The 21,877-nt window shown below is 43.9% G+C and overlaps 1 protein-coding gene across 4 annotated transcripts in view; it reads left to right on the top strand.

The window, feature by feature from the left end:
* LOC134631477 (genetic suppressor element 1-like) overlaps positions 1–21,877 on the top strand; it is a 39,555-nt gene extending 17,678 nt beyond the window's left edge. For 2 of the 4 annotated variants that reach the window (XM_063479863.1, XM_063479867.1), the window contains exons 2-16: positions 3,796–3,975; positions 5,356–5,555; positions 8,891–9,057; positions 9,149–9,349; positions 10,063–10,218; positions 10,983–11,272; positions 12,306–12,621; positions 12,733–13,340; positions 13,462–13,574; positions 13,668–13,956; positions 15,560–15,673; positions 15,770–16,156; positions 16,370–16,666; positions 18,285–18,388; positions 18,525–21,877. In XM_063479863.1, coding sequence (XP_063335933.1) covers positions 3,796–3,975; positions 5,356–5,555; positions 8,891–9,057; positions 9,149–9,349; positions 10,063–10,218; positions 10,983–11,272; positions 12,306–12,621; positions 12,733–13,340; positions 13,462–13,574; positions 13,668–13,956; positions 15,560–15,673; positions 15,770–16,156; positions 16,370–16,666; positions 18,285–18,388; positions 18,525–18,662 — 3,560 coding nt within the window. In that variant the 3' untranslated portion in view covers positions 18,663–21,877. Of the gene's footprint in view, positions 1–2,059; positions 2,142–3,795; positions 3,976–5,355; positions 5,556–8,890; positions 9,058–9,148; positions 9,350–10,062; positions 10,219–10,982; positions 11,273–12,305; positions 12,622–12,732; positions 13,341–13,461; positions 13,575–13,667; positions 13,957–15,559; positions 15,674–15,769; positions 16,157–16,369; positions 16,667–18,284; positions 18,389–18,524 lie in introns of those variants that run through there. The other 2 variants (XM_063479866.1, XM_063479865.1) reach the window with 2 other exon arrangements.

The following is a 21,877-nucleotide window of genomic DNA, read 5'->3' as shown; positions in this document are numbered from 1 at the left end:
GAGCAGGACCTCCCCCGCTGTCCTCACAGTCCCCCTGAGTCGTGTGTGTGTGTGTGTGTGAGAGCGAAAGAGTAAAAGTGGAAGAGAGGGGCAGGGTAAAGGTGTTAAAGATGCAGGCCTCAACATGTCTGATATCTCTTGCATCATGCTGAGCAGGGTGGGATTCTGTATGTAGGTGTGTTTGCGTGCAGATGAATTTCATGCAGTTTCCATTTTGGCAGCTGTGGGGAAGTCCTGATAGTTTCTGCTTTTCGACAGGGTTTCTTAGGAGCTGAGGCGTCGCTGGTCACTTAGGTCAACGCTGAAAACTAAATGCATTGCAAAGAAATGTTGTACAGACTCTGACTTGTCACGGTGTGCCCCAGCAGGTCAGAGTGTGCACTTATCTATCTCTAAAGCTCAAGAAAGGATTGAGTAAAAAAGTGCATTTTACAATCTGCGTGGTGCAACTTGCTGTTGTAAAATTGTGTAAATTACATGCTATCAGTAGCGTCATGTCTACTGTACTTAGCTCACAGTTGAGCCCAAATACACCGACTCTGAGCAAGTAGCAACTGTAACAACAGGATTTTTTTTTTAAGTTCACCTATTGTGCTTTTTCTTATTATTTGCCTATTATATGTTCCAGTGGTCGATTCTCATTTAAAACATAGCCAAAGCATAGTAATAACCGAAAGTTCAGGCCACCCTAAGTGCTTTGTTCAAGCTTTTTTTTCTAGTTTTCCCTCAGTATGATGTCAATGAGAGCGGATATCCCTAATATGGTCATCTGCGAGTACAGTAGTCCCAGCCACCTGCTGTTCAAACCTTCTGTTTATGAGGGGCAGCCAATGAGAAGAAAGTTGGCTTAATTAAAGAGAGTATGGTTTAAAGACCTGCATATTATCCATATTATTTCATGGCAGGCTTAACAGTGATCATTAGGAGTAGATATGCATAACTGTGGGGGGTGCTGTAGCCTATCCCATTCACACATGCGGCCAACTCAGAATCACCAGTTAACCCAACATGCAGGTCCTTGGGCGTTGGAGGAACCTGGAGAAAACATGCAAACTCCACACAGAAAAGCTGACAGCCAGTGGATTTGAGCCTTGCTAATATGTTTATTTTTAATGTGATGTCAACATGTTTGCTTGATATCAGCGTGTGTGTCATAACTGTAATGATAATCTTGTTCGCAAACACACTCTATTCTTTTAAATGAATCTGCGTGGTTATCTGAAATGGACAGCGTACACAGGGTGAGGCCTATTGTTTGCTGATAATAATATGGTCTTTCGTATAGCACCATCCTCAGGCAAAAATTCCCATTTTCCTGCCTAAGGTTGTCTCTCCATTTCTTCTTCTTCCTCTTCTTACACCCAGCTGTTTTCTGATGCAGTGAGCAATAGAGCCTCACGGCGCCTTTTAGTCATGTTTACTCAATCTGTCCTCTTTTTTTCTTTTTTTTTTAAAAAAACAAGATTTCTAGAGGGAGTTAAAAAAAAAAGCCTTAATTTGTATTTAGGGCTGTTGTGTGTTTCATATGTCAGCCCTCCCGCTGTCAGGAGCAGCAGTGGTCAGAGGTGAAGGGTTAAAGGTCACTGTAAACCCCACCACATAACCTCCTGCATCCCAGAGCAGACAGGACTGACTAACAGAGAGACAGAGTGATGGATGGAGGGTTAACACTACCCTCTACCTCACACACACACAGAGCTCAAATCACACACCCTCCCCTTCATCACCCTGCACCCTCCCTCCCTTCTCGTACTCATCCCCTTCCAGCCACCACGCCACCCTCCCATGAGTGCTAGCCAAAAGGAGGAAGGCTGAAGAATGAAGAGAGGAAAGAAAATGACAGAAAGCGCTGTCTGAGGAGGAGAGAGGGTCGGGTTGGTTGGTGGGGGGGTGGAGGGTGCGTCTGAGGAGAGAAAATGGATAAAAAGTGAGAGAAGAGAGGAGTAAAAGGTAGGGCTGGAGAGGGAGGGGGGCAGTAGATGGCGAGAAGGAGGAGGAGGAAGAGGTGGAGGAGGTGGGAAGTGGATAGAAAAGAGGTCACGTGACCACGTAGCAGCTGCAAGGCTGAGAGGGGAGAGAGTGAAAGAGACTCGCATAGGAGCAGAAAGACGACAAGCAGGAGGAGAACAGTGAGCGGCAGGGTGAGTGCTTGCATGATTGAATTATGCGCATATGCACACGGCAGTCTGCGCGCGTGTGTGTTTGTGAACGACATGGATAAATATCAGAGGGAGAGCGTGTAAGAAAAGATTGTAGAAAGAAGGAAGAAAGAAAGCAAGAGACAGAGAGGAGATTATGTGTGTTGGCTTTTGTTAAATAAGCTCCAGTGTGCTGAGATAAACGGGAAAGAGTGGAGAGAAAGAGAGGGAGAGATGGGGAGGAAAGAGTGGAGAGAAAGAGGGGGAGGAAAGAGTGGACGAGTAGAGGGGAGAGGGAGGGAGAGAAGGAGTCGATAGAAACTGTCTTATCATCTCTCCCTTGACTGCTGGGCTCAGCAGGGACAGAGATGTAGACACACACACAGCCTGTCAGGATCTGAGCTTTTGCTCTCTTCATCTCTCTCGTTCCCTTTCTGTCTATCTGATTCACAGTTTCAAGTTCAATTTTCTTTAAGAGAGAGAGAGAGATACATGTGTGACCGCAGACATGAAGAAATTAGGAGGAAGGACCGTATAGAAACAGGTTCTGTTAGATAAGAGCGTGGCATGTCAGAAGCTACATGCATGTCAGTTGTATGCATCACACACTGTCTAGCTTTTTGTCAGCTTGCAGTGTCATAAAACCTGAAACAGCACATTTCTCTCTAATCTAGACTTCTATGTTTGGGAGCATGTGCAAATGAAACCTACCTAGAATTCTCCTCTAACCAGCTCTCGTTTTTTAAAATTATCTCTTTCAATCTTAACCGAGTTTAAATCTATTTTAATGCTCCTACATACTTTTTTAATCACTCTGCTGTTTTCTCTGTTTTGGAATATGTAAGTCTGAGATTTCCAAGCTCTGAAATCCACCGTTTACTTTATTCTTCCACTTTATCAAAGTTGTCAGTGTGACGAGCGGCGCGTTCAATAATGGTGTTCATTGTGTTCGTATGAATTTTTCATGAGTGTGTTTACTGCTTTGGCCCTTTTGTTTTCTCTTTTTGTGGTTTTATGTGTCTGTGTGAGTGTTCTAAAGGTGTTTGTGTGATTGTGTGTTGTGGTGGTAATGAGGTCAGTGCTGTAGCAGCCAGGGTGGGTGGAGGGGTGCTGGCTAATTCCAGCTGTAATTAACATTAGTGGGTCAGTAAGAGGGTAGAGGGTGACGACAAAGGTTACCCTACTTGTGTTTGTTCTCGGTGTGTTCGCTGTCCAGTAGATCGATGGATGCTCTGTGTGTGTTTCTGTTTTCTGCGTGTATGTGTGTACATGATTGCATGCTCCATAAGGGTGTAAAAGCGCAGTGTGGTTTGTGTGTAGACGCCCCTGCGGTCTTAAGATGTGTTGGGTGGCTCCCTTGAGGAAACGGACATGTGTGCACTCATGTGTGTGATTTGCTATTAGGGTCACCGCTCTCCTGCCTCCACACTGTCTCTAGTGGAGCTGACCCCCACGTATGCACTCACTATCATCCCCAGACACACACAAACACACACTTGTCAGTTGAGTTTTGTTGATTCAGAATGACTCGGGTACCAGCTGTGTTCAGAAATCTTTTTTTAGGCAGGTAGTTAGCCGAGTGCAATGCTGAGCGAGGCCTTCGCTTAATCAAATCAATAATAAAGTTCCTCGCATCTTTTCTTTCCGCTCTCGCCAGGTATGAACCATGAGTCCAATAAGTCACCATCATTAGGAATGATCTCCACGGCGAGTCGCACCACGGCTACAGTCAGTCCCCTCAGTCCACTAACCAATGGGAACGCAGTTGCCCAGTCTGCAAACTCTGGATTCGCTGCTGCCCTTCGTAAACTGGCCAAACAGGCAGAGGACCCCAGAGGTGAGCACTGGTTTAACCACCTTGCACACACCCAAACACAGCTCCAGCTGCCTCAAGCCCTGGAGAGCTAACGTATTTTTGAGCATACACACACACAAACACTCAAACACACACACAGACTCCTCTTTGTGCGTCACACCCAGTCCAACCTTTACTGCTGGTGTCAGGTTTGTACAAAATCCTGTTGAATTTCCTTGTTTCTCTCTCCTCTGTGGAATACTTCAGCTTTTGCATGGAGAAATGGGAATCTTTGTTTGCACACGGACTCTTTAGCAGGGCGTAGGAGAGTGGGTGATCTTACGGGTGATGGTAGATTTTAATTTGTTGCCTCTGGACAGAGCTAGGAAAGCTCTGTCCTTATTCTTCCAGTTATTATGTTAAGCTAAGCTAACTGACTGCTATAGCTTCATATTTAGACTACAGACACGACGGCGGTATCAATCTTTTATCTAATGGGGGAGAAAAAAGCGGTTTCTTGAAGACAGGAACACAGTGTTAATGAATGAAAATTGGACAGCGTATTGAAACACAGTGCCAGTAAAAGTGAAAGTAGATCCTTTCAGAGTATGGTTGTATTTTGTGAATTATTGTGAAATGTTTGGCTGCCTGGTAGCTATTTGGTTGTGTGTGTGTGTCCTCACTCAGCTCATTGCTGTCCTAATGAAGGTGCTGGATAAGAGCTGACCTATTCTGACCTCTCCCTCTCCGTCTCTTCCTTCCTTCGTTTCCATTCATCTCCTAATAATGAGAATCTAATTACAGCCAATTATAACAAGCTCCCTCTTCCCCCCCCCTCTCTCTTTTTCTCTTTCTGTGTCCCCGACTCTCCATCACTATCTCATTTTCTCTACCTGCAGCTTTACATGAACTCATTGGTTCCTACCTTCTCTGTCTCATTATTTCCTGCTTGTTTCCAAGTGTGTTTGTTTGTGTGCGTGTGTATGTGTTTCTCAGAAATATGGAGTAATGCCAGAGTGAATGTTACGGGCAGCACACACACACACACACACACACACACTCCCTTTATCACACCTCCCCTTTGGTGTCACACCCCAGCCTCTTTTTAACACAGTCATTTATGACATGCTTCCTTCGCTCTTTTTACAGCAGATTTTTTTGGTGCGTGTTCGTAATTGTCACACACCCACTTTCATCTCCTACCCTTTTCCTTCCGGTATCGTTATTACACTTTCCTTTGTTTCTGTCACATTTTTTTGAATGCTTTTTATCAAAAATGACTGAATCAGTGTTTAGTTCGTCACGTTGACAAAAAAATTGAAAAAGTTATGTGCCACGGGGAGATTATTTGATGGTGAAATCTTTTTAATCTGATCAGATGCTGTTTGCTGTCATTCATTCCTCTTTCTCTCCCTTCCTCAGGTTCTGCCCTCAGCGGTGAATCGTCTCCCGTCTCTTCCCCGGCCACCAGCCACAGCTCGCCGGTTACCACCCCTAAGCGGGGCTCTTTAGGGCCCCTCCTGGGCCAGAACAGGGGCCGCAGTGTCCCCAGCACACCTCCAGTAGTCACCATTGCCCCCACAAAGACAAGCAACGGCCTGTGGAGGGCCGACGGAAGACAGGTAAGACGTGTCATTCATCACGCTGTCACACCTCCGGGTGTTTCGCGCCAGTCTGAGACAAAATGTCTGCTGTTTTCTCTCTGTGCATCTGTACCTTTTGTTCCCCTGTCACGCCAGTCTCCTCTTTTTTTCTCGGCCCTTCCTCGTCTCTCTCTCGTGTTCTCTCAGTACAGATGAGTGGTCTGTCGCTCTCAGTCTCCTTTATCTGTCCTGCTGCTGCTCCTGCTCCCTCCATTAAAGAAATAGTCCCAGTGCTTATCAACATCCAACTGTCAAAACCAGCCGTCCAAGCGTTGCTTTCTTCATTTACCCCATCCTGCCTTTCTCTGTGTTGTTTTACGCTTTCATTTTCATGCTTCCAGCCACCCTCTTCCTTGCTGTTCTGCGTCTTTTTCAGCAACACATTAAGTGTTTGTCTAAAAACACACACACACACACACACACACACACACACTGGAGTCTGCAGAGACTGGCACTTTTTGTCTTCAGCTTCCTGCAGAGAGTGTGTGCGCGCGTGTGTGTGTGTGTGTGTACTTGACCCTTCACCACAAAAGGCTTAGGATGTGAAGGGGGACCTGTGTGTGTGTGCGTGCGTTTGTGTGTGTGTGTGTGTGTGAATTTAAGCTGGGGCAAGGAACCAGGCCCCTCAAACAATGCAGAGGTTAGCCCCCACAGTAGCCACTTCCCCCTGGATCAGAGCTGCCTTTCTACCCCTTCACAAAGACCACTCTGTGGCCCAGCCTGCCTGGGGCTCTTATTCAGACATTCAGAGAGAATCGAGGAGGGAGGGAGGCAGGAAAAAAATGGAGAATAGGATGTTAAGAAAGGAAGGGAGGTAGTGTAAGAATGAGCGGGAGAGCAGAGCTGTGTGTTAATTCAGTGTTTGTCCGTACTGTGCGGACAGAGCAAAGGACCGTTTAACCAAAAGAAGCAGACTGCGTGTGTTTTATTGCCGGGTCTGTGAAGGCCATCGGCTGTCTGCGAGGTCAGAGGTCAAGGAATGCGATGGCTTCTCTCCAGACCGTCCATGTGTTGCCTCCCTGTCTCGTTTTGACCTAGTGAGGATTTCTGGGAGATATTAAAGGAAAGATGCTTCATCCCTGGTTTGAATCTGCTTTCCATGAGTGGCATATACAAAACTATTCAAACGTATTCAAAACACGAGTATTATACTGCAAATCAAGTGTTGTACTAAACTAAGGTAGCAGATTGGGTGTTGCTGAGAGAGGTCATTTGTTTGTGGTTTGTCTGTGGTCAGCCTGACCTGTACTGCTGTCTGTTGCTGTAGCAACAAGATATGACACATTAGTGTAAATGTATGTCTTTTTCTCATTAACATACTTTGCTAAACGGTTCCAGGCAGCTGTTTCTTATTTAGACTTAGAAAAAAAAATCAGTGTCTGGTGGTCTGTTGGCTTCTTGGTTGGTTGGCTAGTCAGTCGATGGCTCCATCACACCAAAAATATCACAGCACTTTTTCATTTTCAATTCCTGGTTTTACTTTGTTTTAATATCTGTTAATCACTAACTGCAAGCATGCAAACAAACGGTTAGATCAGCTTAATCACTGCTGTAGACTATGAGTCATTTCATTTTCTTTTTTTGCCTTACAGTTTGGAGCATAGACTGTATATAAAAAATGGGAACCAACGTAAAGTCATGGATTAATTTGCCAATATTAGTTTTGGAGTTTTCATTATAGAAGTTTCATGATTTTTTTTGGAGCTAGAAGTGATATTTGGCAGCTAATGTTCACAAGCTACAGTAGAAACTATATAAGCGCAACACATATTGATGCCTACTAGTAAGTGCTAAGCATAAAACATAAACATTAAAGTTTAGAACACAGATGATCAGTTCAGCTGGCTACAGCGACCACGCCTTTTTCTTATAGCAGGGTGCAAACATGTTTGCTTGCTGCATTTTAGTATGGAAATATATAAAGACTGACTTCCTTTTGGAGCACAAACAGTATAAACCATGGATGCCACCAGATGGCGATAGCTGTGGTTGCAAAGAGACATCAGTCCTACAGAAATCAAAGGAAAAACCAGTCCCTGTCTTGACCTCTGTAAACACTTTGCTGCTAAGATTATGAGCTTAACCACAAGTTTTGGGTCATGCTGAACAAAACATTAAGTCTGTTTTAAAATTATTTTAAAATTCAGGATTATCTGTTCCATATTACCTCAATGGAGCACTTTGCTTTTGGTCTGCAGGCTGACTTGTAGTTCCCAAGATATTTAAAAGTAGAATGGGAGGCAGAGCCTTCAGATTTCAAGCCTCTCTTCTATGGAGCCAGCTCCCAGTTTAGATGTGGGAGACAAATGCCCTCTCTTACTTTTGAGATTGGCCTTTAAGCTTTATTTACATGAAAGTTTTTAGTTACAGCTGGATCACTCACATCATTTTGTCTCTCTGTGCTTATACACCACTCTCCATTTAATCATCCTTTATTATTAATCTCTGGATCTCTTCCACAGTGTCTTTTGTCTAGCCTCCTTCCCCTCACCACCACAAAGTCCTAGCAGATTGGTATAAGACTGCACAATCATTCACTAATTGTGAATCACAGGTCCTTAAACAAGGACCGTGCAGTTTCACAGTCAGACCCGCCCTGGCGAAGCAGAAACCCTCCACTCGAGGTTCTGAAACAGAACTTTAGAAACCAGTGGGCGACATCAGAGAAGCTACATTTATCTCTTACACTGTCTATGGTTTGGAGCCAACCTCAAGTGGCCATTTGGAGAATTGCAGTTACTAGACTACTTCAGTATTGGCTTCATTTCTCAGATCCTTGAGCACTGCTTGGTTTGAACAGAATGAAGAACAATGCCGCATGACATACCAGACAAAGTGGGAGAGAGCCTTGGATGCAGGCGTGGGGTACTTGTTTCTTAATGCGTGTTTATATGCAGGTTTGGAAAAAAAAGGCCTCTTTGGTCATGGTGGTGATTTTGAGGGCTGGAATTTAAGCAATCGAGGATCAAATGCAGTGTTGTGGTGGCCAAATCCTCTGAGTGAGAAGCTCAGAGAGGGAGTGGGTGATGAAGGATGGAGCAGTTGGCTAGATATTGGGATCATCTTTCCACTTTGATCTTGACCTGTTATGACATATCAGACCCACTTTTCCACTCTGCTGAGCCTCTGGCTGCAGCTCAGAGGTTTTTACGCAATCACTCCATCTTATTTCTCACTCGTCTTTTTCCAGAACTCCTCTACTCTGTTTGAATGTAGAGCGTGCACACTCACACAGACACACACTGGAGAAAAAAAATCACACCAATAGACATAGTAAAGTCTGCTGTCACACTTTCTGTATGTGTCTTTGTCAGGTGGAGCCGAGTGTTCAGGGTCTCAGCAGGGAGCGGGTGGGAGCTGAGAACCCCCAGCCACAGCAGGATAAGAGGACTCCTCCCATCTCTTCACCTCACCCCCTGGCTCACTCCTTTGGCCTCACACCAAGCAGCATCATGCAAGACCCCCGAATGCAGAGCATCAGGTAAGTGTGGCACGTGCATACTGCGTAGCTGTGCAGAAAAGTCTGCATGCATAATTCATTCTTAAAATTATCCTCTGAATATGTTCTGCAGTTTGCCTGGGCAGATGCACCCCGTAGTGCCCTCAGGTGCCGTTCCAGAGGAATACCTGAGAGCACTCCGGCCGTTCGCCACCTCAGATGACCTCCGTCTGAGCTCTCTGCCCCTGAGCCTCGACCCGGCCGCTGCAGCCCACGCCGCCGTCGCCGCTTACTATCATCCAGCCTACTTGCACCACCCTCTGTCCTTACCGAGGTAACAGAAACCCACACAGCTGCCATTTATCTTTTTTTAGGTTAATGCCTGTGTATAGCAGTAATCTGCATTCTTCTTTATAGCCACCAGGGGGGCTCCTTGGGTTTCAATGAGAAATGTAGCTGGAGTCAGCGGCTCCCCAAATCCATGACCTCACTTAATCTTTTCTGATTAGTCTATAGCATAATCACTAGACTTAATGGATACAACATGATGATCATTTTGTAAGTAATCTAAATAGCAGGGTGTGTGTTACAGTGCAATTGACAAGTTATCAGTCTAGCTTTGGGACTGCAATATTCCTCGTTTTCTCAACCCAATCTTCTCCTCTGGTTTTAAAACACGATGCTGAATTCACTTTACTAACCAGTGGGCATCATCATTGTGGCTATTTCAATTTTTACTTACAGTCTTTTTATATAGCATGCTGGAATAAAGCAGGAAGTGTGCAGTGTCCACTATAGCTCACCAGGTTGAGGTGGCGCCCCATAACAAAAAGCTAAAGTCCTTGCTGCAGGGACCTGGGTTCAAACTTCTGTTCTCTCCATGCTTTTACTGCTTCTTCTGCACAGTCCTGTCAAATAAAAGTCAAAATGTTAAAAATAAAAAAAACCCACATCCTTTAATCTATTCTGCACTCACTTATCAGATAACCATCAGCTCCTCAGTGGCAGATATATTCTGACTCGTTTTTTTGTTTTTTTCTGCCACAGGATGGAGGAGTCTCTGTGTCTTTCTGCACTGCGATCACAGTTCTACTCTGTGCCTGCAGGGGGTGCCTTCCCTCCACTGCACCCCTCTGCCCTCCACTTACACCTGCCTGGAGGCCGCTACCCTGCTGACCTAAACCATACAGCCTTATCTGAGAGGTAACACTTTGTTTGTTTCTTCCTTTCCTTCTCTCTTTCTTTCTTTCTTTCTTTCTTCACTGTCTGCAGAGCTGTGTAATCTCTCTGCAGGGTAGGCACAGGTTGCTGACTGTGTGATATTTTTAGCACACACCCCACAGTGCCTTCTATACACTTATCACACACACTGCCCTTCACACACACTGAACGCCCACAGACATGCATATGCAAGCCAGCGCTTACATAAAATCGCACACACATAACGAAGTATTTTTTTATTTTTTAAGTCCCTCTGTGTGTCTCTATTTTCTTTCAGCGCTTTGAGCTGCTTTCTCAGTTTGACAATACTCATTGTTTTCCTGTGGCATAATGCACAGGGGAAATGTTTGTGTTTGAAATGGATGGCATTCATCATCTGGTTCTGTAATGGCTCCTGCATATCTTGTAGGTTTGTTTGTGTGCTATTGATTGCTTGTGTGTGTGTGTGTGTGTGTGTGTGTGTGTCATTTTCCTGTGGATACCTATTAAGTGTTCATCTGCTCTTGCTCAGTCATGCTGTGTATGGATTATTTTCCTCATGGTAAATGGAGAGTGTGTGTGTGTGCTTCTGCAGCTGCGTGTGTGTGTGTGTATGTTTTAGTAGAAATGTTTGTGCGAGGTTCACCAGTGTGTGGTTAATATCTGCCTCATGTTGGGTGTTGCATCTCTCACCTTCTCCCTTTGTGTGTGTGTGTGTGCTTGTGTCTGTGTCTGTGTGTACGCATACTTGTCAACCTCCCCCACAGGCTACAGATGGAGAACGAGCTCCGCCAGCGAGAGAGAGAGCAAGAGCGTGAACGAGAGAAAGAGAGAGAGCGAGAGGCCGGGCTGGAACGAGAGCGGGAAAGAGAGAGGGAGCGAGAGGAGGAGAGGGAGCGTGAGAGAGAGCTGGAAAGACAGAAGGAGAGGCAGAGGGAGAGACAGCAGCAGATGGTCAGAGCGGCGGAGGGCCACTACCTGGCTGAGCTGCATGCTCGGAGGGCACCACCGGAGGACAGGGCCAGGCCAGGAGAAAGGCTGACCCCGAACAGACTGGGTACCTACACACAAACACGCGTGTACATGTATGTGCGCTCGCCTGCAGGTGCATGCTCAAGCATGTATACAGAGTTTTAGAAACAGATTTTTTTTTTTTACTTAATTTCAGTTAAAATACCCAAGTAGTCTATTCTGGGTATAGCTGACTCATTATTACTCATTATTATCGAGAAAGAAGACAGAAACTCACAACACTGCTGGTTTTGATCTGCAGTAGTTTAAATTTTTAACACTTGTGTTGCTTAAAAAAAGTGTCTGCCCAACACTTTGGACCTGAGCCACATATCCTGACAGCTACTGGCCAGATTGCAATGAAATCTGTTAGAAACATTTATACCCCAAAGGAGAATTTCTAATGACTTCGGTGAACCTGCTGACTTCTCAAGTTGCTGAAATAAAACTATCAAAAGGATGCAGTAAATTGTTTAAAGTACAAGCAGATTGACATATAAATTAGCACACTTGTGGTTGAAACCTTTAAATTTTATTCTCTCTTCAAGCTCTCGCTCTTTGGCTAACAATCTCAGCTCTGCACACAGTCTGTCTCATTTTTTAACCTCTGCGAACACATTCTGCACGTGAATATTGACATACATGACTGAAACCAGACCCCAAAGAGAGAGAGAGGCTGTAGGGGTTGAGTAATTTACCTTTGTAATCCTTTGATCTTTTCGGGCTCTTGTTGCTAATGGTTTATCTTGAAATTTCACAGTAAAAGCCCGTTTAAAGTAGAAGGTGTTCCTGGTCACTGAAACACTACTGGACTTTTAATTTTAATTGTGTAACAGAGGTATTGAATCTTAAAAAACAGGGTAATACTGTAACTTAAAAGGGCAATGGGAGCAGATCCTAAAATAAGACTTCCTGCAGTGGAAAATGGACTAATATGTCCAGTTATACTTATCAAACTGAAGGACTTAGAAATAAAGACTGCATCAAATAAAGGCCCATTACTTTGTGCAGTTGAAGTAAATAAACATCCTGATATATCAGCGTAGCACATAACACATGCACTTTCCATAACTCCACAGTTTCTCCAGATAAATCCAAGGACTCCGAACACCCAGGTTTTTCAGCACCTAAGCCTCTGCAGCCTAGCATTCACTCCTCCAGGGGCTCTGTGCCATACCCAGTGCCCAGCTTGTTGCCTTCTCACCTGGGGAAACATCATGCTGGTGCTGTTGGTGGGATCCATGGAGCTCTTTCCGCCAGCATGATGAGTCAGAGAGCCAGCGAGGAGGCGTGGTTAACACGACAGCGAGCACAGGGACAGGACAGGGAGCGTCCGTTAGAGCTTGGCCTCAGGTCACCGGGGAAAGGGGTGGAACCGAGGAGAGACGGCAGCCGGTGAGAATTAGCTGCTTCTTCTTTTGAATACAATTTGTATCCCTTTTGAAACACCATGCACTCTTTACTAGGTCCAGAATTTGAATAAAAGGTTCTTTCTGTTCTTCTAAGCAGCACCGGTTCAGTCTATCACAACTCAGGCAGCAAAGATGTAGCAGCCTGCCTCGGCGCTCCACCGCCGCTAATCTCCCCAAAAGCTCCCCATCAACCTCCTGCCCCTGCCACTACACTGTGGAACCCAGCTTCTCTTGTTGACGCACCTGCAGACTCCCGCAGAAAACTAAACGCCCCAACGCCACCGAGTCGACCGCCACCGGGATTGACCAGAGCTGAGAGACCGCCTGCGGCATGGGGGGAGAGGCTGGAAGAGGGCAACAGGAGGATGGCAAAAAGCCCAGAAAGGTTCGCCTCACTCAGGGGAGCAAGTTTACAGGAGTGCTGGAACAAGAGTGAGCAGGACAGAGCCATCCAGAGCCTCTACCACCGGCATCATATCAATAACCTCCACCAGCGATCCTTTATGCCTCCGTCTATCTCCAGTGGAGCCTGCACTGACCTAGGGGGACGGTGCCAGGCTGCTTCTCCGCCAGCGGTAAGGGAGCGATCGCATCAGGTGCCTGACAGCATGATGGTGTACGATGAGGTTCTCCAGCAGCACCGCAGGCTGCTCAGCAAACTCGACCTGGAAGAGAAGAGGAGGAAAGAGGCCAAAGAAGGAGGTGAGAGGAATAAAACAGAAAGCAGCAGGAGGTGGAGATGGAAGACTAAAGGGAACTGCAGATCATGTCATTACTGATGCATAGGCCCGCAATTGTTTTAATAATGCTCTGCCTTTACCAGGTTATTACTATGACCTGGATGAGTCATATGATGAGAGCGATGAGGAGGAGGTGAAAGCTCATCTGAGAAGAGTGACAGAACAGCCCCCACTCAAGCTGGACACGTCTTCAGAGGTGCGAAAACACACACAGTCACACATGCATTCATCACAGGTATGAAGGTTTTTGGGTTTTTTTCCCTTTTGTCTGATTGATCTTTCTCCAAAGAAAGTGGATTTTCTGCGTGTGTGTGGTCTTACTACGCTGACCCATCGCGATGATCTTCTGGCTCAGAAGAGGAGGAAGAGGAGGAGGATGATGAAAGAGCGCAGCGTCTCTCCTCCGGCTGTGCAGGGCAAGAAAAAGGCCTGCTCACCTTCAACATCTTCAACACCCACAACTCCCTTAACTACTCCGTACTCTGCCGAGCAGATGGACTGCACCCCCGAACTGGAGAAGAAAAAAGACTTCCTCCTTATGTTCAACCTCTCGCACGTCAGCCCACAGCAGAGGAGAGGTAACAACCTGTTTGGTATCCACACACACATCCTACGTGCTACTCTGCTTTCTTCAGAGTTGCTCTGGTGATTCCCCGTGGAGGGAAAAAAATAAAGCATTTACTTTCGCTCAGTTTTGGGTGTTTACTGAGGTAGTAGGAGGAGTGAGAAGAAAATAAAGTTAGGAAGAATCTGAAGGTTGGAGTGGGATTTTCTGATTTGTCCAGCAAGAGTAGATTTGAGCCCACATCCAGGGAAAACATGGTACTGCTTCAGAATGTGTGAAATCTGTTTAAAAGGTCATTAATTTATGAAACTGGATAAACTGCAGATGTATAATGGAAAAAACTGGCAAAACTAAATATGTAGAAAAATATCTTCAAATATATACATTTTTGGGTGGCTGCTATATCAGGTAAACCTATTAAACTACCTGTTAACGAAAATCAACCAATCGCGTGGCATTAGCTTAGCGCATTTAGGCGTGTAGACATGGTTGTGATGACCTGCTGAAGTTTAAACTGAGCATCGGAAAGAGAAGAAAGTTCATTTTTGTGACTTGAACAAGGCATGGTTGTCAGGGTACTCCAGAATCTGAGGATCGTCTGGGATTTTCCCACACAACCATCTTTACGGTTTCTAAACACTGGTCCAAAAAAGATAAGTTATCAGTAAGCATTAGTTCTTCGGGTGAAAATTACCTGAAAATGAAGAAAAAGTGCAACTATAGTATGCAGAAGAGCAAAATGCATGAAATTGTGAAGCAGATGGGCTACAAAAGCAGTTATTAATCAGAAAAACTTGGTCCTAAGAAAGTGGCATTGGCATGTATAAGGAGTACAATGGAAAAATCTTGGGGTTTAGGTGACCACAAGTCCATACCGTCTGCAGTAGTCACTGAAAACAGATGATGACTCCGGCTGTACGTTTGGGGTTCTTGTCATGCTGCAGGATGAATGTAGGACCAATAAGATGCCTCTCTGATGGCAGAATGCAATGAATGAGAAATTTTCCATTGCTCTCTCAAGTTTTTATATTAAAAGTTAGAAATATTATTATGCAAAGACTGCCTAAGAAGTGTTAAATATTCCTAGAGCTCTTTGTTTTTCATTCGTTGTTTTTCAGCCAAAACACTGGCTGTGTTTATTTTATTTTACCCCTCTGTTAAAAAGAATCTCATAACTACAATCTGAAGATTGGATTTTCAAATACCAGCGTAAACTCTCTGTTGTTAAATGATTATTACTTGCTTGCAGGGACGCTGTTGTATAATCAGCAGCTCACTTGCACTCTCTTTTAAAGTTTTTCCTCTTCATTTTCTGAAGACTTTTCTGTAAGGCCAGTGCTTCAGTAAGATCTAGTTGTCGATGAAATGGGGCATAAAATCTAAAATCAGTGTAAGCTATTCTGGCCTTAAGAAAACATTTGGAGACTGTTGAGGGGGGGGGGAACTGGTAAGAACTTCATTAAATTGAATTTTTTTCCTCTCTGAATTGGGCATTACCCTCAGATCATCCATTTACTGACACGTCCCCATTAGTTCCCGGCCCAAGTCATTTTTTTAACACATATTTTTTTAAAATATGAGTGATGGGTGTTCTCATTCTGTCTTTTTCTCTGTAGATAAAGAGAGAACAGAAGAGCTGCTGAAGGCCATTCAGAGGAAGACTGTGACGTTAGACACACTCAGATATAATCCTTTACCACTGTGCAGAAGTCCTCCGGTTCCCTCCACTGGTGAGGCACACGCAGACAAACGCAGGAAACATGAACACATGCGCTCTCAATTAATTAGCAAACAACTCTTTAATAAAACCTCTGCTTATCTTTTAGGTGACTCCTTCTCAGCACCTCTGCCGTGTCCGTCAAATGGACACCTGTACCCAGACTCTCCCAGCCCCTCCCCTCCCTATCTTAGCAAACATAAACACCTTCATAACGACGCGCACAAACCACCTGTAGACTCCACGGTGACTCGGCTCCCTCCTCCCTTGGCCCCACATCATGAAAAGGCTGAATTCGTGGAGACACAATCGAACAGGAAGCGCCAGGGCCTCCAGAACGGCGCTGGCACTGGCGCTGCTGCTGCTCAGAAAAAGGAGCCCGGTCAAGTGCAGAATGGGCGGAATCGACCCTTGGAGCGGTTCACCCCTGAGGCCTTCGCTCAGCACTTCCATCAGGCTGTGCTGCAGTCCACACACAGCACACTGCAGAACAAAGGTTAGCCACGCTCCCATAGGTGCATGACCTGATTGTTCTATAATGTTAGGGGTTTGCCACCTAGTGGTGTCAGTGTGCACTGCACTGCCTTTAAAATGTAAACAAAAGTCCAGTTCCTATCACGTTAAGTGAAAATCACATCAAGCTGTTAAAAAGAGCTACAAGGACTGACTTTGCTTTTTGTTTGTTTTGTCTCACTCTCTTCTTCTTAAGGACTCTCAAACTGCGTCCCAGAGGCCGGTGTGAAGGCCGATCCCTCGCAGCCTCACAGCGTCTCTCAGCTGAAAAGTTCAAATCTCATCCATGTCTCTCAGCGTGCACATATCAATGGCCATCACTTCCCTTCTTCTGTAGCCAACCGGGACACTCTAGCCCCACAGGAGAACCTGTCTGAGGATGAGGAAGAGTCCGATCAGGAAGAGGACGAAGAGGAGGAGGAGGAGGAGGATGTTCCAAGGAAGTGGCAGGGCATTGAAGCTATTTTTGAGGCCTACCAGGAGTATGTGGACGGTGAGTCAGTGACATAGCACATACATTACCCCAATAGTCGCTTTTTCTGTGATATGATGAAAACAGAGAAAGTTATTTATATACATGATGTAAAAACACTTTTTGTCATATATTTGTTGCATGCATAATTGTAAAAGTTGTGCACTGCAAATGCCTACATATACAACTTGTATGTAAATAGTTTTCAGCAAGAGTGTGAGATTAATCTCAGAAGTTGGGTCAAAAATCAGTGAACAGTAAAAGAATTAGCCGGAGATGCAGGGACTCGAATTTGAAATTCTTGACTTTTAAAACTTAAGAGTGCTCAACCACCTAAAACCTGCGTGTTAATTTTTTGTAGGTTGTTAATTTAATATATGAACAAAATGTTGTGAATTGAGACATGAAAAACATCAAATGTCTTGGCAGATGTGCAGCACTATGGATTTCTTGGAGAGCTTTATGTTTTCTGGATAAATATAGATCAATTTCGTATTATTTATATAGTGCTAAATCACAAGAAGGTGCTTTATATTGTAACCCTCCTGTAAGACCATACATTAATAAATTTAACCCCCAAACGGTTCAATTCTTTATTACATGATTTATAGTTACAAAAATGACTGCATATATGTAACATTTACTCTTGATGTTCATATATTTTGCTAAAAAACTTTCAGATTTCTTTGTTAATTGGTCGGAACAGTGGGCTGTAGGGGTTGGACCCTCAATTTCCTTTAGCAAAAATTCAATGAGGTGCTGGAAACATTCCTCAGAGACTTTGGTCCACATTGACATGATAGCGTCACTCAGTTGCTGCAGATACTCACCGACATCCCAAAGGTGCTTTATTGGATTGAGCTCTGAATACTGTCACATTTAAGAAACCAATTTGAAATGATCTGAGATATTTGACCTGGTGCGTTGTCCTACTGAAAGGAGCCATCAAAAGATGGTACACTGTGGTCATAAAGGGATGGACATGGTCAGCAATGATACTGTATCTTGTATCTTGGGTAGTGGGTGAAAGGAGGCCATGCAAAAGGATGCCCTATTGTTAGCTGACAGTAGTGGCACCTGCTGTTGTACCTCATCTGCTTCATGGTCTGATGTGTTACCTTTACCTTGTTTGTAATGAGTTACTGCTGCTCTCCTGTCAGCGTGAAGTATTCTGGCCATTGTCCTGTGACCTCTGACAACCCAGAGAGAACTGCCACTCACTGATATTTTCTCTCTTTTGGGCCTTTCTTTGTAGACCATAGAGATGGTTATGTGGGGAAATCCCAGTAGATCAGCAGCTTCTGAAATAATGTCCCTGTGATAACAGTGCAAAGGTTGCATGGACTTATTGCAATTGTACATGCAGAAGGAAAAGGGCATTGAAATGACACTGAAACAATGGACGAACATGATTTAGAGAGACTCAAGTTGTTTTTTGTTTTGTTTTTTTAAATCTAAATTTAACCCTGAGTTAGCGTCATCTGCTACATACAATTTAGACATCTTTTAGACCTCTAATCAAAAGTAAATAGCTCAGCGGGTACACTGGTGTGTGTGAGCTCAGGGGGGCTAAAATTGGAGTAAAAGACAAGTTAAAATGCAATATAATTAACTGAAACTGCCTGTTTTCTCTTCACAGAATGGAGTATAGAGAGGCAAGTCCTTCACAGTCAGTGTAAAAGACTCGAAGCACAGAACTACAATCTGACCAGAACTGCAGAGCAGCTCTCTATCACTATGGGGGTAAGCATCATTTTGTGTCTTCCACGTATGTGTACTCTTTGGTGCCAGTGTTGCCATCTCCTGTTGTAGCAATGTAGCTTGGTGCATAAAGCCTTGGTTTCTGTAATAACAGCCGTGTCTATCCTTCGTTTATTAGGAGCTGGTGACTCAGAGGCAGAAAGTAAGAGAGGAGAGGGAGAGACTGCAGGCCCAGCTCGAGCACTTCAGGAGGTGTTTGACTCTACCGAACATTCACTGGGGCAGGGGCCAAGTGAACGGGCACACGCCGAGGTGACCTCTGACACCGACTCTCCAAAGCCTCTGACAGCGAAGGAGCAGTAACAAGAACGGGCTGGAGCCGGGCCACTCTCCTCACTCGAAGCACTCGACGGAGCCAACAGTTGTCTTGTTACCCTTTTTGGACAGTCAATTCTGTCACCTGACTGGTCCCAGATACACCTTACTACCTGCTATATTTGTATCACAGTAACTGTAATCCATGGTGTCCATGTAGAGCTTAAACGGTCTGATTCTTCCCATGGATTTCAACAACACTGTGTAGCTACAGCAGCATCGTTGTTAGAGTAACGCTAACCACTCCTACTTGAGTTGGCTTTCAAGTACAGCAATGTGAAAAAGAGAGTGCAACCTCATTCAGTTCTAAGGTTTTACTTATCAGGACATAATCACAAAAATCATCTGGTCCTTTACAGCTCAAATGCAATATCAGTTGGACAGTAACAGCAGTGTGTCAGAACTAAGTACACCTCACAATTCAGTAGCTTGAAGAACCACCTTTAGGAGCAATAACTTGAAGTAATCATTTTCTGTATGACTTCAGCAGGCTCTTACATCATTGTGGAAGAATTTTGGCTCAGTCTACTTTACAGCGTTGCTTGAGTTCACTGGGGTTTCTTGCATTTGTTTATGCATGGCTCTCTCAAGGTCCAGCCACAGAATTTTAGACAGGCTGAGGTCTGGACTTTGTCAGGGCCATTGGGCCTCATTCACTAGTATTTATGTAAAATTTTGTTACACAAGTGTGTATGAAAAAGTATTGTTGGAATCATAAATTGCGCCCAACGGCCTTTTTTGTTTTAACCAACACACGTTTATTACTGAATCTGAATCCAACAGGATTCTGCAATCTTCATACTGCCACAGCCCGATTTCTCTATATATGTAAACGCATTGACTCTGTCCAAGATGAGAAACTCACTCCTTTCTTTTTCTAATATCTGTGGAGAAGTGCCAAGAAACTGGATTTTAAGGAATCATATCCAGTGATATGACAGAAGTCATTTTAATGAAAAAAGAATATTTAATGTAAGATAAGATAAAGGGATATTGGAATACATTTAATTGTAATTCTGATAATCCTGATTTTATTATTCGTAGTAGCAGGAGCAGTAATAATATTAGTATTTAAAGATAGGTGTTTACATTTTCTGAGACATTTCTCTGTACACTTGGTCAGGGGCACTTCTAAATTTCTTTATAGACTACAAACAAGTTTGCATATTAAAATATTGATGAATCACAGATTTGTGTGTAACCACTGTTTGTGAATGAGGCCCACTGTCTTGCTGCACACCCCAATTTCTGCAAGTTGTTCCACAAAAATCGTGTAATTTATTCAGATGCAACTTTGCAAACTTAGGCCATGCTGCCATGAGAGAAGAGGCTTTCTCCTGGCAACCCTTCCAAATAAGCCATACTAGTTCAGTCTCTCTCTAACTGTACTGTCATTAACTTTAACATTTAACATGCTAAATGAGGCCTGTGGAGCCTGAGATGCAGGTCTTGGGTTTTTGCAGTTCCTCTTAGCAGTGCAGCGTTTGACCTTGGGGTAAATTTACTGGGGCGTCCACTCCAGGGAACGTTGGCAACTGGTTTGCATGTATTCCACTTGTTAATAATCTTTCACTTAAAAAATTTTGAAAATGGCCTCATAACTCTTTTGAAACAATTGCTTCTCAGATCACTGCTGATGTCTTATCTCCTTGGCACTGTGTTAAAACACACCTGAATGCTCCCGAGCTGCAAACTTCCAAAACTTCTGCTTTTATAGAGGTTCTCACACTTGCTGATGGTCAATCAATCAGCCAGCACCTAGCTGCTCTTAATTGCTATAGAGGCAGTGAGGGTGTGCTTAGTTTTTCATGCACTGCTTGGAAATTCTGTTATAGTTTTTGGTGAAATTAGTGGCTAATGACACGGTGTAATGCAGCATGCTTATCTGAGGTTATAGTTAAATAATGTTAGAACCCGGTAAGGACCAGATAATTTATTATGTGCTAATATGTTCATTCTTAGATTCGAAAGAGAGTGTGCTTTTTTTTTTCCTTCACAAGACTGTATGCCCAGTGTACAGTCATATTTTCATATGGATTTAAAATGTTTCAGTCTACACTAAATAAATGTATCAGCAGGCACATATCTGTAGCTTCTCTGGGCAGCAATGAGGTAATCCGGGTGTGCAATGATCACCCAGTTAGACCTCAGAAAATAACAATTGAGTCAAGGAATCAAGCACACCTCAGGCCTTAAACTTGACAGGATGCACTTGAAATGTAAGCAGAGGGAAAACTTGACCGTCCTCTGTATTGTATGTTGTCTGCTTAGTTATATATCTGACAGATGAAGCAGTGTGTGTCGCTGGTAAAAGCTCTACGGAGCGTAGGGAACGTCTAAAATGTCTATATAACAGCAAATGGTATCAATGAAATTTTTTTAGGTCAGATTTTTTTAATGGGTAATGTCACTTGTGATAGATGAAGAGTTTTGTATGCTTTATCGGTTTAACCATTTGTCGTGGGAAGCCATATGCTTTGTTTAAACTGCTGCTGGTCAGAATGAAAAGGTTTAGAAATTTAAGGAGACTGGGACAGTCGGTGTTACGTGACGCTAAAATGATTGAGAGGTGCACTATGGATGGACAAACGTCAGTCATGTACCATTTTTTGGATGGTAGACCCGGGATTCTGTGTCCCAAAGCCCTTAACATGACCATAAATGTTAGAGAGATAAATAAGTCATTGAAATGCAGATTCTGCATCACTTGAGCGAGGATTTCTCGCAGTTATTGTCCAATTTTAACTGAAAACTAATTTCAGGAAGAGAAAAGCCAAACTATTTAGTTCACTATTCCAATTCATGTCAAAACTAATTTAAAAAAAGACACCTGTAATAATTATTTATTGTTTTATGCATAACCTAAGCGACAGAATAACAAACTATACCTTTCACTGGTATTTTGATGAGACTTCTTTTTGTTTAAGACAAAAAAATTAATGTCACTTGTTCAGTTTCTATCTACAAGCACAAGCACCGTAGCAATCCCACCCTCCCCTCCAGTTCACCTGACCGTCCTGCGTCACTTTTTCCGTCTCCTCTGCAAGCCTGCTGTGAAATCTTGCTTATTTGCTTCAATCCGTTGTTATGTAATTTATTATTTGGGCTGTATAATTGCAATGAATTATTTATTAACATACGGTATATTGCTGTAAA

Source organism: Pelmatolapia mariae, linkage group LG7 (assembly GCF_036321145.2).
Source record: "Pelmatolapia mariae isolate MD_Pm_ZW linkage group LG7, Pm_UMD_F_2, whole genome shotgun sequence".
Lineage (NCBI taxonomy): Eukaryota > Metazoa > Chordata > Actinopteri > Cichliformes > Cichlidae > Pelmatolapia > Pelmatolapia mariae.
This window is presented reverse-complemented; position numbering and strand designations above follow the sequence as displayed.